Below are 14446 nucleotides of genomic sequence, written 5' to 3'. Positions count from 1 at the left end.
CTTTTTCTTGTGTTCAGGTAACTTATAGGGCCGACTGCGAATCGCCACGTCCGGTTAAGTCTCAATATGGTGCTCGACGAGTTTAGTGCGACCTGGTAGGGGCGAGAACACATCTACCAAAGCTGCTTGCAACTTCGCAAAAAATTACAAAAAATGAAAGCATATAGTTTATTTCTATAAACGGTGTATTAGTATACAAAGTTGGTTATCATATTGTTGTTATGGTTCCCGGTCCCGCCCACACCCACTTTTTTTCTTATCCCTTCCCAGTCACGTGATAAATTGTGATTTTCTATCCCGCGGGATTCCCATGACCCATGGGATTCCCCCAAATATGTCAGCCTCTAGTACACAGAAGGTGCTCGAGGGTTGTTAGCAGTTTGGTGAATACATGAGAAAGTATTTGGCATTGTTTTGAACAACTTCAATGCAGAAATTTGAAGGGATACACAGCGCAGAGTGTGCACTTCATCTGGTTTAGAGGTTTGTGGCCCAAAGCAGCCTAAGCGTCATGGGTTGTATGTGCTCTTACCGGTAATCCTCATTTTTCATTTGCACTGTGCCTCATACTTCCAATTTTCCAGTAATAGAATTTGTAGCATGACCTGAAAATTGTGAGTACTGATTTACCAGAAAGGTTCTGTTCACACATGATCTCTTAACTGCAATTTTCTGGCAATTTAGCAGCAAAGTCTGTATATGTAAAATGGGCTATTGATTCAACCTGAGTAGTTCAAACAAAACTTTAGGGAAAAGGATAAAACCCAGGAAATAATTGGTTGTGGCTTCAGTCTCAACTCAACTCAACTTTATTTCAATAACAATTTTCATTGTTAAAAAGCAGCTGTACATGAGACACATTTAATACAAGTATGAATTCTAAAGCAGCCCCCCCGGCCAGGCAGATAGTGCAAAACAATATGCAAACGGTGGTGAGGAACCCAAAACTCCCATCGAGAAAAAAACCCTCAGGGGAACCCAGGCCCAACCAGGGGATTCCAGTTCCCCTCTGGCAAAAGCTGCTGCCTCTGCACAAGCTCAACAGTGCTTGCACAACAAGGCTTAATAAAAATATAAAAATTAAGGATTAAAGATTATCATTAACAATCTAATAGCATTTGAAATGTTGTAGGAAAAACAAAGTTGTCGCGTCCTTTATCCAGCTCTATCCTCTTAGCACTTGTCAGGTCACCGCTTCCCATTCTCAGCTCTGCCATCAGGTCTGGGCATGAACTGCATCCTGCGGTAACCTTGGAACAAAGAGACAAGACTGGCTGAGAGTAGAGTACTGTTTTGCACTCTTTGATGCAACAAGTACATCATTTGTTGTTGGATGTGTTCCTGGTTCCGGTTGATCTAAATAATGCAGCCTAAATCCTCTGAGGATTAATATTATGGAGGTGTAGTGTATGCAAGATTAAAAAGATGAGTCTTTAGTCTAGATTTAAACTGACAGAGTGTGTCTGCCTCCCGGACCGTGCAGGGAAGAATATTCCAAAGTTTAGGCGCTAGATAAGAAAAGGATCTACCACCTGCACTTGATTTTGAAATTCTAGGTATTACCAACTGACAGGACCCCTTAGAGCGTAATGTACGTGGAGGTCTGTAATACAATAGAAGTTCATTCAAATTCTGCGGCGCTAGACCATGTAGGGCTTTATAGGTAATAAGCAAGATCTTAAAGTTAATGCAATGCTTTATAGGTAACCAGTGCAAGGTTGACAGAACCGGGGTTATATGCTCATACTTTTTTGTACGTGTAAGAACTCGAGCTGCCGCGTTTTGAACCAGTTGCAGTTTTTGTAATAGGCCCGCAGGGCAACCACCTAGAAGTGCATTACAGTAATCTAGTCTTGATGTCATGAATGCATGAATTAATTTCTCTGCATCTGACAGTGACAGCATATGACGTAATTTAGATATATTCTTAAAATGGAAAAATGCAATTTTACAGGTGTTGGCGACATGGCTTTCAAATGAGAGAGTACTGTCGAATACAACGCCAAGATTCTTAGCTGATGACGAGGATTTTATGGAGCATCCGTCAATCGTTAAGCAGTATTCTTGGTCGTTACTCATAGCAGTTTTCGGTCCAGTAAGTAACACTTCTGTTTTGTCCGAGTTTAGTAGTAAAAAATTGTTACTCATCCACATTTTTAAGTCAACTATGCAATCCTTTATTCGATGAAACTGCTGGGTTTCATGAGGCATCGAGGAAATATAAAGTTGAGTATCATCAGCATAACAGTGAAAGCTAATTCTGTGTCGCTTTATTATATCTCCTAGAGGTAGCATGTATAATGCGAAGAGCAGGGGTCCCAAGACTGAGCCCTGTGGTACACCGTACTGGACTTGTGATTTGCGGGACACCTCATTGTTTATTGCTACAAATTGAAAACGGTCGGATAAATAAGACTTAAACCATTTCAATGCTATTCCGTTAATGCCGACGTAATTTTCGAGTCTATGTAGAAGTATGCTGTGGTCAATGGTGTCAAATGCAGCACTGAGGTCTAGCAGCACCAATAACGAAATACAGCCACGGTCAGACGCTAAAAGCAGATCATTTGTAACTCTGATCAAAGCAGTCTCTGTACTGTGACATGCTCGAAATCCAGACTGGAATTCATCATTAATGTCATTCCTTTGGAGGAAGGAGCATAATTGAGTTGAAACTACTTTTTCCAGAACTTTAGATATAAAAGGTAAATTCGATATAGGCCTGTAATTCCCTAGTTCTTTAGGGTCAAGTTTGGTTTTTTTTAAAAGAGGCCTTATAACAGCCACCTTAAATGCTTTAGGCACATGTCCTAATGTCAGAGATGAGTTAATAATACTAAGAAGAGGATCTATAATTTCTATATAGGTATAGGGTCTAGCATGCATGTTGATGATTTAGATGATCTAATGATTTTAGACAGTTCATCGTGATCTACTGTAGAAAATAATTGCAATTTCTCCTTAGGGGTGCTGTAGTTAGTTTGTTCAGCGGATTTCACTACAGGTTGCATTGTTATAATTTTTTCTCTTATATCTTGGATTTTACTCGTGAAGTAGTTCATAAATTCATCACTGTTATGCTGATAATCAGAATCTGACGTCGATGACGACTTATTTTTTGTTAATTTAGCCACGGTGTTAAATAAGAACCTAGGGTTGTGATGGTTTTCCTCTATTAGTGTTGAAAAGTAGGCGGATCTAGACATTTTTATTGCATTCCTGTAATTACGAGTACTATCCTTCCATGCTATACGAAATACCTCTAAATTCGTTTTCTTAAAGTTGCGCTCCATTTTATGGGATGCTTTTTTTAGAGTCTGAGTGTGTTCATTATACCACGGTGTTGGAATGCTATTTTTATTTTCTTTAAACGCAGAGGAGCAACTGTGTCTAATATTTCCGAGAAAGTAGAGTTAAAATTTTCAATAGTAGTGTCAAAATCGTCAACGTTATTACTCTTGCTAGATATTTTAGACAATTCAGGCAGATTATCGAGAAACGCATCTTTGGTAGTTGAAGTAATCGTTCTACCATATTTGTAACAAGGAGTTTGATTTGCAGCCGTAGGCCATTGAAGCAAACATAATATCAGATAATGATCCGAAATATCTTCACTCTGCTAAACGATTTTGCTAAACGAAGTGTTTTCTACAGTCCTAACACTCTTACTATCCTCAAATATAGATTGGATGCGAGACTCTAATTCTAAGATCTTCTCCGTCAGCCTAACTACTTCCCTGCATTTATCACATGTAAAACCCTCGCCGCTGACAGAGAAGGCTAAACTAAACATATGACATGAGGTGCAAGTAACAACAATAGGAATAGAAGCCATAACTCACCGGGTATGAAGTGCAATCCTAACTTACCAAGGTTGCTTGATGAGTCTTAGTATATACGCTTAAAAAGAGAAACAGTTAGCATACAAGACAAATAGGGGGAGATGATATTCCACACTGTAAACAGAAGGCAAGCTAACACGCTAATATGCTAGCGGCGTTACGCTTCAATTAATATAGATTTAGAAAATAAAGTTATAAATAATTCTGCAACGACAATGATAGGTAACTATAGTAAAATACACTAATATTTAGACCAGGAACAAATGTGATGTGAAGCAAGTGTCAGAGGATACAAACTAGCCGCCGGCAGCGATGCAATCAGGTGCAAATCAGTCTCTCCCCAAGTTCGTCAATGAGGAGAAATACAAATTCGTTTTAGACTTTTCACTGCCCACTGTCGTTCTGTTCACTGTATTAATCCATAACCACTGCAATGAGTCAGGTCTCCATCACTTTTACACATCTGGTGACATATATAGACCATAATTCTCATCATTGGCATTTCAGATCAGAGGAAAAACTAGAGTGCTCAGAGTTTCAGTACAACAATGTTTATTAGCTATTCATCTGCTTCTCCTTTATTTCCCCACAATACTCCGCAGCTCTCTGGTAAATTATAGCCCCCTTGTGGACATGACATAATTTTTTGCTGACAACTTCTAGTTCGTCACAACCCAATAAAGCTAAAACGTGAATAGACGGGAATAAAAACGGATTTTAAATATCTTTGCTTATTCATACTGCTGTCCACTCACCCGGTTGATGCTCAGGAATTCCCAAGCCATCATATGTAGCTATCATATCATATTGTTTAAAATGTCCTAAGTTATAATATAATGTATTGCATAACTATTATTTTGCTGACAAACATCTAAGTAAATATATCTCTGTGGAAGTTAATGAATTACTGTCGCTTGCAGAGTAAGTTCATATACAGACAGCACTTTGTCAGGAGGTATTTCATTATCTAGACTGACAAAGATGTTACTAATAATTCTGACATATAGAGTTAATATATGCAATGATGTATCCGCCGTTTTGTGTGTTAATTTTGTGACCATGTTTTTTTTATACCAGCTTATACAGTTACAGTGTTTCCCATTCATTACGAAAGTATTTTAACACTTTTCATAACAACATGACGATCTCTTGGCACTGTTGTTTCTGGACCTGCAAATCATGCATCTGTGCACAGCATACACAAACAAAACCAGTATTGACTTTTTCCTTCTGAAAGCGACTGCCCTGCGAGCTTGAGATATTTTATATCAATAACACTGTTTTCCTCTTTTCTTTTAGTTAAAGGCCGATGGTCAGACTCTTTTATCTGAAATGTTTAGACGGATCAATCTTATAGAGAGCGATTACTTTGGTCTGGAGTTCCAGAACCTGCAGATGAACTGGGTAAGTGGCCACTTCACACAAATATGTATTTTTAAGTTAGCTAGACTAAATATTTTGACTTCTACTATGATTTATTTATAAAAGACTAAGAAATGTGCAAACATTTGTGTGACTTTTGCAAATCAAAATGAGAATGGAAAGACAGATCTCAGAACTGACATTTTCACAGTTATTGCTCATTGGTGAAACAACGTATGTTACAGATTCCATTTCACAATATTTACTTGTAAGCAAAACTGAGTAATGTCAACAGAGCAGAAACAGATAAGTAAGATGAACATATTTTAATTAAATTAATAGTGCATCATCTTTATCTGTGAATGCAAAAAGTGAACAACTGCTTTTATTTGTTTTCAAATTCACTGCAGAAAACAAGGATACTATTAGTTCTCATACCACGCCTACTTTACACTAGTTGAATATTAATTAACTTTTAAACTTTTTTAGTATAATTGTTATTAAAGGAACATTCCACTTTTTTTTGGAAAATTCTCATTTCCAACTCTCCAAGAGTTAATAAATTGAGTTTTACAGTTTTGGAATGTATTCTGCAGATATCCGGGTCTGGCGATTTTTAGCATAGCTTAGCATAGATCACTGAATCCAAGTAGACCAGCAGCATCGCGTTAAAAATTACCAAAGAGTTTTGATACTTTTTCTATTTAAAACTTGACTCTTCTGTAGTTATATCATGTACTAAGACGGGCTGAAAATAAAAATTTGCGATTTTCTTAGGCCGATTTGATTAGGAAATATACTCCCCTTCCGGCGTCATGAAGTTTGCTGCCGTAACATGGCTGCAGCAGGCGCACTGTATGACGCAAGTTTACTTTAGTACACGATATAACTACAGAAGAATCAAGTTTTAAATGCTATGCTAAAAGTGCTATTGCCAGACACGGAAATCGGCAGAATACATTTCAAAACAGTAAAACTCAACTTATTAACTCATTAGCACATTCATAACCAAACAGCAGCTCAAAGTTACTTGTAAGTGAATAAATTAATGATTACCAAACAGCGTTTACAAGCACCTGTCATTGTTACTGACTGGGCATATGATTATAAACATTTGTCTGTGATTATTATTTTATGTCGGACAACAGAAACATTGAATATGTAAACGACTTCAACTTTATTGGGTATTCAGTTCAGTAAGTTCAGAGAGTAAACGCATGAACATAGCGATGAAGTAACAAACATGCTAATCAGCGCATAACATCACCTCGCACCGTAGTGACGGTTAAAAAATAGTGTATGACAGATTTTTTACTAGCCTGTAGAATGAAAAAGTCTAGCGCAACCTCTCTGCCGAATACAAAAACCTGGCAACTGCAAAGGCAGTTTATATAAATTACTTTTGTTCTCCTCCAACTTGAATGGGGCAATGTTTAAGTTACATCAGACGATTTTAGGAGATTAAATGTTTATTTGTCTTTCACAGTTTACTTTTGGACAATGTTTAAATAAACCTTGGTCCATCAGACTGGTCCATTTTGTTGTGTTTATTCTTGTCTTTGTTGAGTAACCTGACATGCATATTGTTTCGCATAAGTCTAATTTTAATGGCATATTAAAAGGTTCACTACATAATGAATATTTTTTTTGTGATTATTTAGTACTCTGTTAAAACAATAGTTATATAACGTTAATATATATTACATAATTACTGTATAATGTTTTTAGAGTTTTGTTTTATTTTAAAAGCCAACATCTATGGTATAAATTGAACTGAAAAAAGGTTAACGGTGATCAGAGAGCTTACATATCAGTTATATCAAGCTTGAAGCATCGGGATCGGTATCGGCCGATCACTATGACAAGAAATCTGTACTCTGTATCGGCTGTAAAAATCCTCATCGGAGCCTCCCTACTTAAAACCGAAAGCATCCAGACAGCAGTCTGATTCTAACAATATGCTTTTATTCCTATAATTTACACATTCATGAATATCTACATACTGTACCTACATTAACAATGTTTTGCTAATAGCAGTAAGTGAATCAGGGATTTACGTTTTTTTTTTGTATCCTCTCTGGGATCACCCGTGTAAATTGCATAAATTTGATTGATTTTAATTTGTGGCGGGATTGAGTTTTGAGGATGTGCTTGTTGTAATCATACAGGATCCTTTCTACGCTTTCTACGTCATGCATACGCTTGTTATAAATCCAGAGCGATCGCTATATTCAGAAGAACATAATTTCGGGAGTTATCTTTATGAAAATAGTAGATATTTAATTAATTTTTGAACTTAGTTACAACTATGGTATATTACTGTGCCAAAGTAAAATGTGCCTAATTTTTTATCAGCTGGCTCTACCTCTAGCAACAGCTATCCGATGGACACTTAGACCAAGTTCACCCCTGCCACCCCCATCTCTCCCTCGCCAAGTCTTCATGTGCAGTGCGTGTCAACTCGCTGTCGGAAAGAGAGAAAGAACGAGAATGTGCAGCTGGTATCGATATGTGGGAAATGCACATTGGAACCGTTTTAGACTTTCAGACTCGTGAATAAATGAGTACAAAAAACGTGTTTCCAAAAAATTTCAATGTAATTGGCTGTAAGATATATAAATATGAAACCGAAAACCTTAACATAAGTATGGCTTGATTGGGCAATATGCTGTATTTTCTTTTATGTTTAGAAAGTTGCCACACAAAACTACGAAATGGTGTCACAAAACATGTTCATTAGCCTATGATGCCATCCAGAGCCACAGTTCAACAAAATCCTAGCGGAAACGGTGTAGTTTATTGAATTAAATTCCCCATCAGGGACAGAGAGTGTGTGGTTTTCAAAGTTTAATTAAATGTTCATAAAAAAAGGAACTGCTAGTGTATTGCAAAATTTTTGCATTGCTGGCGGAGAAATTTGATATTGCATTGTATCATGATGAACTGTCCGGTTTACAGCCCACCTCCTGAGCTTTGATTTTGTTGAAATTCAACAAACACTTGACTGAAAGGACCACAATACATGTACAAATTTTGAATAGTCTTTTAATTCTTTCCGCAGCTGTATATATACACACACACTAACTCACACACACAAATATATAAATATATATACAGTGGCATGAAAACGATGTGAACCATGGTTCAATTTGAAAGGGGTCAGTCACCAGGGTGAACTTACTGCCCAGGAGGTAATACTGGAGCTCCAGCACTGCCAACTTGATTGCCAGAGCTTCCCTCTCTACGGTGGTGTAGTTCTTCTCGGCCGGGGTCAGCTTCCTGCTGATGAAAAGAATCGGATGCTCCTCACTGTCTAGCTATTGGGATAGGATTGCTCCCAGTCCAATGTCAGATGCATCAGTTTGCAGCAGAAAGGGGCAGTTAAAATCTGGAGCTTGTAGGAACAGTTTCGAAGTAAGCACAGTCTTCACTTTTTGGGATGCCTCCTCGACCTCTGGCATCCACGCTACTACGTCTGGTTAAGGAGCTAAGGAGGAGAAGTTTGGGATAAAGCAGCGATAATACCCCGCCAACCCCAAAAAAGCTCGTACCTGTGTCTTCGTTCTGGTTTTTGGAGTGGCACGTACAGCCTCTACTTTCTTCTACTGAGGCTTAATCAGGCCGCGTCCCACCTGAAACCCCAGGTACATCGCGTGCCAATCTCAATTACCGAATCGTCAAGCCCATTATCTCCTTCCATTACATTGTCACGTCCATCAACATTTCTTGGTTCTTCTATCACCGGTATTGGCTCTGGTTCTAACTCATGTGTTTGAACACAATCATTATCATCCTTGTCCGTATCGCTGTTATGATCAAATATGGATCCCCAAGTTTTATGGGTGACATTTTCGGGGGTTGGCGGTCAGCCCAGCCCTACATAGTTCGGTCAGCACCCTCCGCAGACTGTCGAGATGGTCTTCCCATTGGACTGTTTTGGCCGCAGAAGGATGTCTATCATCCGCTGGAATGTTGCCAGCACTCCGTGCAGGCCGAAAGGAAGGGTCCAGTATTCCCAGTGGCCACTAGGGGTGCTGAAGGCTGTCTTGGGTCTTGCAGACTTTGAGAGAGATACCTGCCAGTACCCTTTCGTGAGCTCTAACGAAGAGATGTACCGGACCCTTCCCAGGCGGTCTAGTAACTCATCTACTCTTGGCATGGGATAGCCGTCGAACTTCGACATCTCATTGAGCGTAGAAGCGGAGGGTGCCACCCGGTTTTGGGACCATTACTATAGGGCTGGACCAGGGGCTGTGTGATGGTTCAATTATCCCTATCTTCAGCATCTGTTGCACTTCCTCCTCGGAGGTCGGATCTCATGTTGTACCACCCGAGTCTGCGAGAACACATCCTGAAACTGACCGTCCAGGTGTTGCAGATCGGCCTTCTGGGTCACTGAGAGCAGTTGGGCAGGCTTGAGAGAATCTCTTCAGCTCTGCGTCGAGCCAGGGCCAATGGAACCGTTCGCGGATCCTATGAGCAGTATTGTCTGCTTCGAGGTGGCCAGCCAGTGGGTGTGATTGTGCCAGTTCCAACACCATTTCCATCTTGGACTTGGGCACCACAAGAAGCGTTTATCTTTACCTCTGCCTGGGGTGCCCCATAGGTAGGTTATGATGGACAATTCAGCCTGCCAACCACTTGTGTGGATTCTTCCGTGGGCATGGGTTCATCCCTGGGGACGGGAACCGCGGGCCTGTCTACTGGACGCATGGTGCCCTGCGGCGCGTGTTGCTCCAGGACCCCCCTCCGGTGATATGGCTGCACTCGCTCACCCGCATCCCAGTGTTGGGCAGCATTCGCCAGTTCCGCGGCCTCAACTGTCCCCACAATGGTTGACAGATTCCGCATCCCGACAGCTTGGTGATGTGAGCGTGGGAGTGCATGAAGTAACTGGTCAACGACGACACGCTCCGCTACCTTGGCGGTAGATTTCTTCCTCCAAGAGCCAATGTTCAGCCAGTGGGGCAGTTCGACGTCCTGAGTACATGCTGAGAGGGGGGGGCTAGAAATTGTGTGATAGCCCCACATGGGCTAGAATTTCACCCTTGAGCTCAGTGTAGGAGTTCGCTATCACAGTTGGTAGGGAGAAGTAGGTTTATGCCCTTCGCCAGTGAGGAGGGGTGCTAATAGCAACGCCCAGTCTTCAGTCTCCCAGCCCTCTCTAGCCCCAGTGGTTTCGAACATTTGGAGATAGGACGCAACGTCATCTTCGGTATCAGCTGCATGGTATTAGCTTCGGTATCACTTACACCCGTGGAACGGGGAGCGGAACGCGTTTTGCCGCGGAAGTGCATATAGCTTTGAGTTCCTGCTCCATCAGGCTCTCTCGGGCGGCGAGATGTTCAGCAATTTGTTGCTGGCGGATGCTAACCTCAGACACTTGAGGAGTTCATCCATAGCGTGGGAGCGAGCGTCCGCCTAAACAGAACAAAGCGAAAGTAAATCGTGAGGCGAGTTAATCTCTTCCCCGGTTTTCTCCCACTATAACGCCCGCCTTCTCCACCAGTGTAATGGCGTGGATGGATGACACAACAAGAGAGCTCAAATTAAAAATTCCCCAAAGGGTGGATTTTATTTATAAGTAAGTGGTCAAGTGATAATGCTCCCTCTTCAGTGTCTCTACTTGGCGTATCCAGGGTGAGGTGTCCTTGCGGTGCTGATCAGTCACAGGCTGCTTCCTGAACAAAATCGAGAATGTTAGCTGGTCACTCATATAGAGGTTTCTCTCCATATTCTGGGGAGCCTGCGGCTTATAAGCCTGAGTGTTGATGGTTGGCAGCTGTGCCCGATCAGCCCGTGACAAGGGTGAACGGGTGTTTCTCGTGTGTTTCCAGGGCAATGCTGATGTGAATTCGAGACGCTCGTCACAATGCCTAGAAACTGAACGTGTAATATGCAGGCGTCATTTTGGAAAACGCCTTCAGATTTTAAACGGAAATGATAATGCCGTCGTTTTATTAATAAATTTATGAAAATATCGAGCGAGTCACTTCATGAAACATCATCATGTCGCCAGGAGCTGCTTTTTGGAATTATGTGCTTTTGGAACTCCTAGAACGGCGGACCCCATATACTCTCATTATATAAAACTGAGAGGGCTGCATATTTACCAAACAATCTTCTTTATGGTTATACTTAAGAAAAATTTCACCTACATTTTGGATGGCCTGAGGTTGAGTAAAAAACAACAAATTTGAGTTTTGGCTGAACTATCCCTTTAACATCATCTTAATGTTGGTGAATTTGGAGTATTCTAAACGAGCGGGAACGTGCACAAGTTTAGTCGTTTGCATAAAACACACCCAGTCCATCTCCATATAAGGGCTTTCCGCCTTCCCTTCCTTCCTTTTGCACCTGTTGTCACTTTGCCCAAAAATACTCCAGGCAACTGCATGTGAGGCTGTCTACAGACGCACTCTCGCAAGTAATCTCCAAAAGTCCTCAAAATCAGTTCATACACAATAAAACACCTTTTATACAGACACACAGTTTACAGAGTACCGTTAGCCGGCTGTAAAAGCACTGTTATTCAGAGAAACCTCACAGCTCGAGCTATAGTCGAACGCAGCTTTTCTTAATATTTCAATGTATATGATGAAATCATTCAAAATATTATATTTTATTCATAGTATGTAACTAAATTCCCAAGATAAAATATACATTTTGTTGAGAGACTGGTGATGTGTGCTTTCAGCTGTTCCTATCTTTTTTGTTATATTTATACACATTTTAGGACAAAAGTTTTAGTGAACCATGATTTGTTTGTGAAAATGTTCATACGCGTGTTCATTGCAATTGCATTCCGGAGGCAGCTCACATGAGCAGCGGCCCATAACCACAACTCCCGTTGCTCTAGACGGTGAGCTCCGCCAACTTTCAATAATGTTGTATAGACTGTTTCAAACGGAAACAAACGTTACTGCGCAGTATGCATGCTCGCATTCGTGGACTGGCCTTAACTTCCGGTACACATTCGCAAATAAAAGCCATTCAGATTTTTTGATAAGAAGCTGTTTGAAAATGTTCGAAAAAGAAATGTTACTTTGCTTAACTTGCCTCTCCAATATTTTGAATTAAGACACTCAAACCAGTTTTAATTTTCAGAGGTTTCCACCCACCTGACTTTAAATGAATCGTCTTGCTTTTTTTTTTATTGTATTCTTGTATTTATTTTTTTATTATGTTTAAAGGTTTCTTCAGATGAGCACTTTCCACAAGTTGGTATGATCTATTAGGGTCTTCATAAAATGTCTTGAACATATTTTGCTTGAAAACTCTCAATGGCTTTGTAAAAAAAAAAACTTCATGCCTCGTCAAAAACAGCTCTTCTCATAGCAAACCTGTTTTGGTGCATGTCTCTTTAAATGATAATGAGTTACAGCAAACCCCATCCCCCTTCCGTACAGCATGTCAACACACAACACATGTGTAGCCTACTGCCATGGCAATGGTTAACTAAATTATATTTCCTGAATTCTTCTGCGGTTAGTTTCGCCTTCTGCACTTGTATACAATGCAGTAAGTTTAACATTGGCTTTGAAAGTTCTAATTAGCCTGTGACTGACTTGGCTTGCTTCGGTATCATATGCTAACATCATCCTCCTATATATACCGAGATAGCACAATCATTCTGAATTACGTCTATTTGACGTCTACATTTACATCTGCAATATGTAGGTTGCTCATCTGCAATACGTCTCGGAGACATCTGTAATACGTCTGATAAAGATCTGGAGATCTGCTGCATAAAAACATCTGCTAAACATCTTAGAAAGAGCGGCTTTACATCCATTCTAAATCATAAACATCTTGCAGACATCTTCTAGATGTCCATATGACATCAGACAGCAGACATCTCCGAGACGTATTGCAGATGAGCAAACAATGTATTGTAGATGTCTTGCAGATGTCACATAGAAGTAAACCAGATGTGTGTGTGATATCAGGGTACGGTACATTTATGTCAATTTAGACTGTTGATAAATATTACTCACATCGGCAGTTTTGTCTCGTTCAGTCGGTCTCGATCCCACTTGAGGAACAACTTTGAAGCTATCCTGCTTGTACTGCCCCAGGTTGAAAAAGCACTTGGGCTTGAAGTGATTCGCGCAAACAAGCAGGTTTTTACTTATGGTTTCTGATGGATTTCCACAAAAAATTAAATAAATCCACTCCTCCCTCTTCCAAGGTTTGGACTCTGTGTAGCGACTGCATTGCATGTTGTCCACGAACTTAGCCATGGTGTCACTCACATTTATCGCTTTCGCTTGTGAAAAAACAATGGCGGAGCATGGTGGGTGGAACTATGTAGAATAGGGGGCGGTAACATTATAATAAAATCCGTTTTGGACATCACAACCGGAACGAAATCTGAACGGCTCGATTTCTCACATGCTTGCAGGGAAAGGCACACCAAAACAAACTTACTGGGTTCTTATTTTTCACAATTTCTGGGTTGCTAGATGCACAGGGGACCCAATTATAGCACTTAAACAAAGAAAAAGTTGGGTTTTCATACGATGTCACTTAAGACTTGTGATCAAGAGCAGTGAAGTTTTAAGTCAAAATTTTGGTTTCTGTATGGAACCTTTCCAAAAATCTTGGTTTCTGAATCATACCCTTCCAAAAGATTATTGATCCTCAAGTACGCCTATGTTTCTAATGGTATTATGGGCACCATCTCTTGCTTTCATCTGTGGCCTCTAACCATGGTGTTACATTCTTTAGCTCAAACACTTGCATCAAAAACCAGAAACAGATGTAAGAATCTTGAAGAATTGAGAGATTGTTAGATCTATTTATTGCTCTAATGTTATAAAGTGGTTAAATGCTGAAATTCTTATTAATGAAATCTTTAATTTCTACAGGTTTGGATAGACCCCACCAAGCTCATGGTGAAACAAGTCAGACGTATGTACCGTACTCACTATCTTGTTGTATTTAGAGATCGGGGATCTCTAAATCTTTTTATATTTTAACCGTTTTCTTTTTTCTTCAGGGCCGATGAATTCCCTCTTTCGATTGTCTGTGAAGTTCTTTCCTCCTGATCCGGGTCAGCTTCAGGAGGAGTTTACTAGGTATTGCGTTCAGAAATCAATATGCATACAGCCTTCATCACTAAATCGATAATTGAGCCATGAATCAAAATTTTCCCATGTTTAACCCTCAATGCATCCTAAGAGAACATGACTTTCTTCTTGAAGCATAATACCACCTATCCTTTTACTTCCAAGTGGTAG

At 40.3% G+C, this 14446-nt stretch overlaps 1 protein-coding gene across 8 annotated transcripts in view; it reads left to right on the top strand.

Moving 5' to 3' along the window:
• farp2 (FERM, RhoGEF and pleckstrin domain protein 2) overlaps positions 1 to 14446 on the top strand; it is a 127511-nt gene that overhangs the window by 16287 nt on the left and 96778 nt on the right. For all 8 annotated transcript variants that reach the window (XR_008906983.1, XR_008906982.1, XM_056750747.1 and 5 more), the window contains exons 3-5: positions 5142 to 5246; positions 14075 to 14117; positions 14206 to 14284. Coding sequence is in view for 6 of the 8 variants with exons in the window: in XM_056750747.1 (XP_056606725.1) it covers positions 5142 to 5246; positions 14075 to 14117; positions 14206 to 14284 (227 nt within the window). In the remaining 2 variants the exon portion in view is untranslated. The remainder of the gene's footprint in view (positions 1 to 5141; positions 5247 to 14074; positions 14118 to 14205; positions 14285 to 14446) is intronic.

Source organism: Triplophysa dalaica, chromosome 6, assembly GCF_015846415.1.
Source record: "Triplophysa dalaica isolate WHDGS20190420 chromosome 6, ASM1584641v1, whole genome shotgun sequence".
Taxonomy (NCBI): Eukaryota; Metazoa; Chordata; class Actinopteri; order Cypriniformes; family Nemacheilidae; genus Triplophysa; species Triplophysa dalaica.
This window is presented reverse-complemented; position numbering and strand designations above follow the sequence as displayed.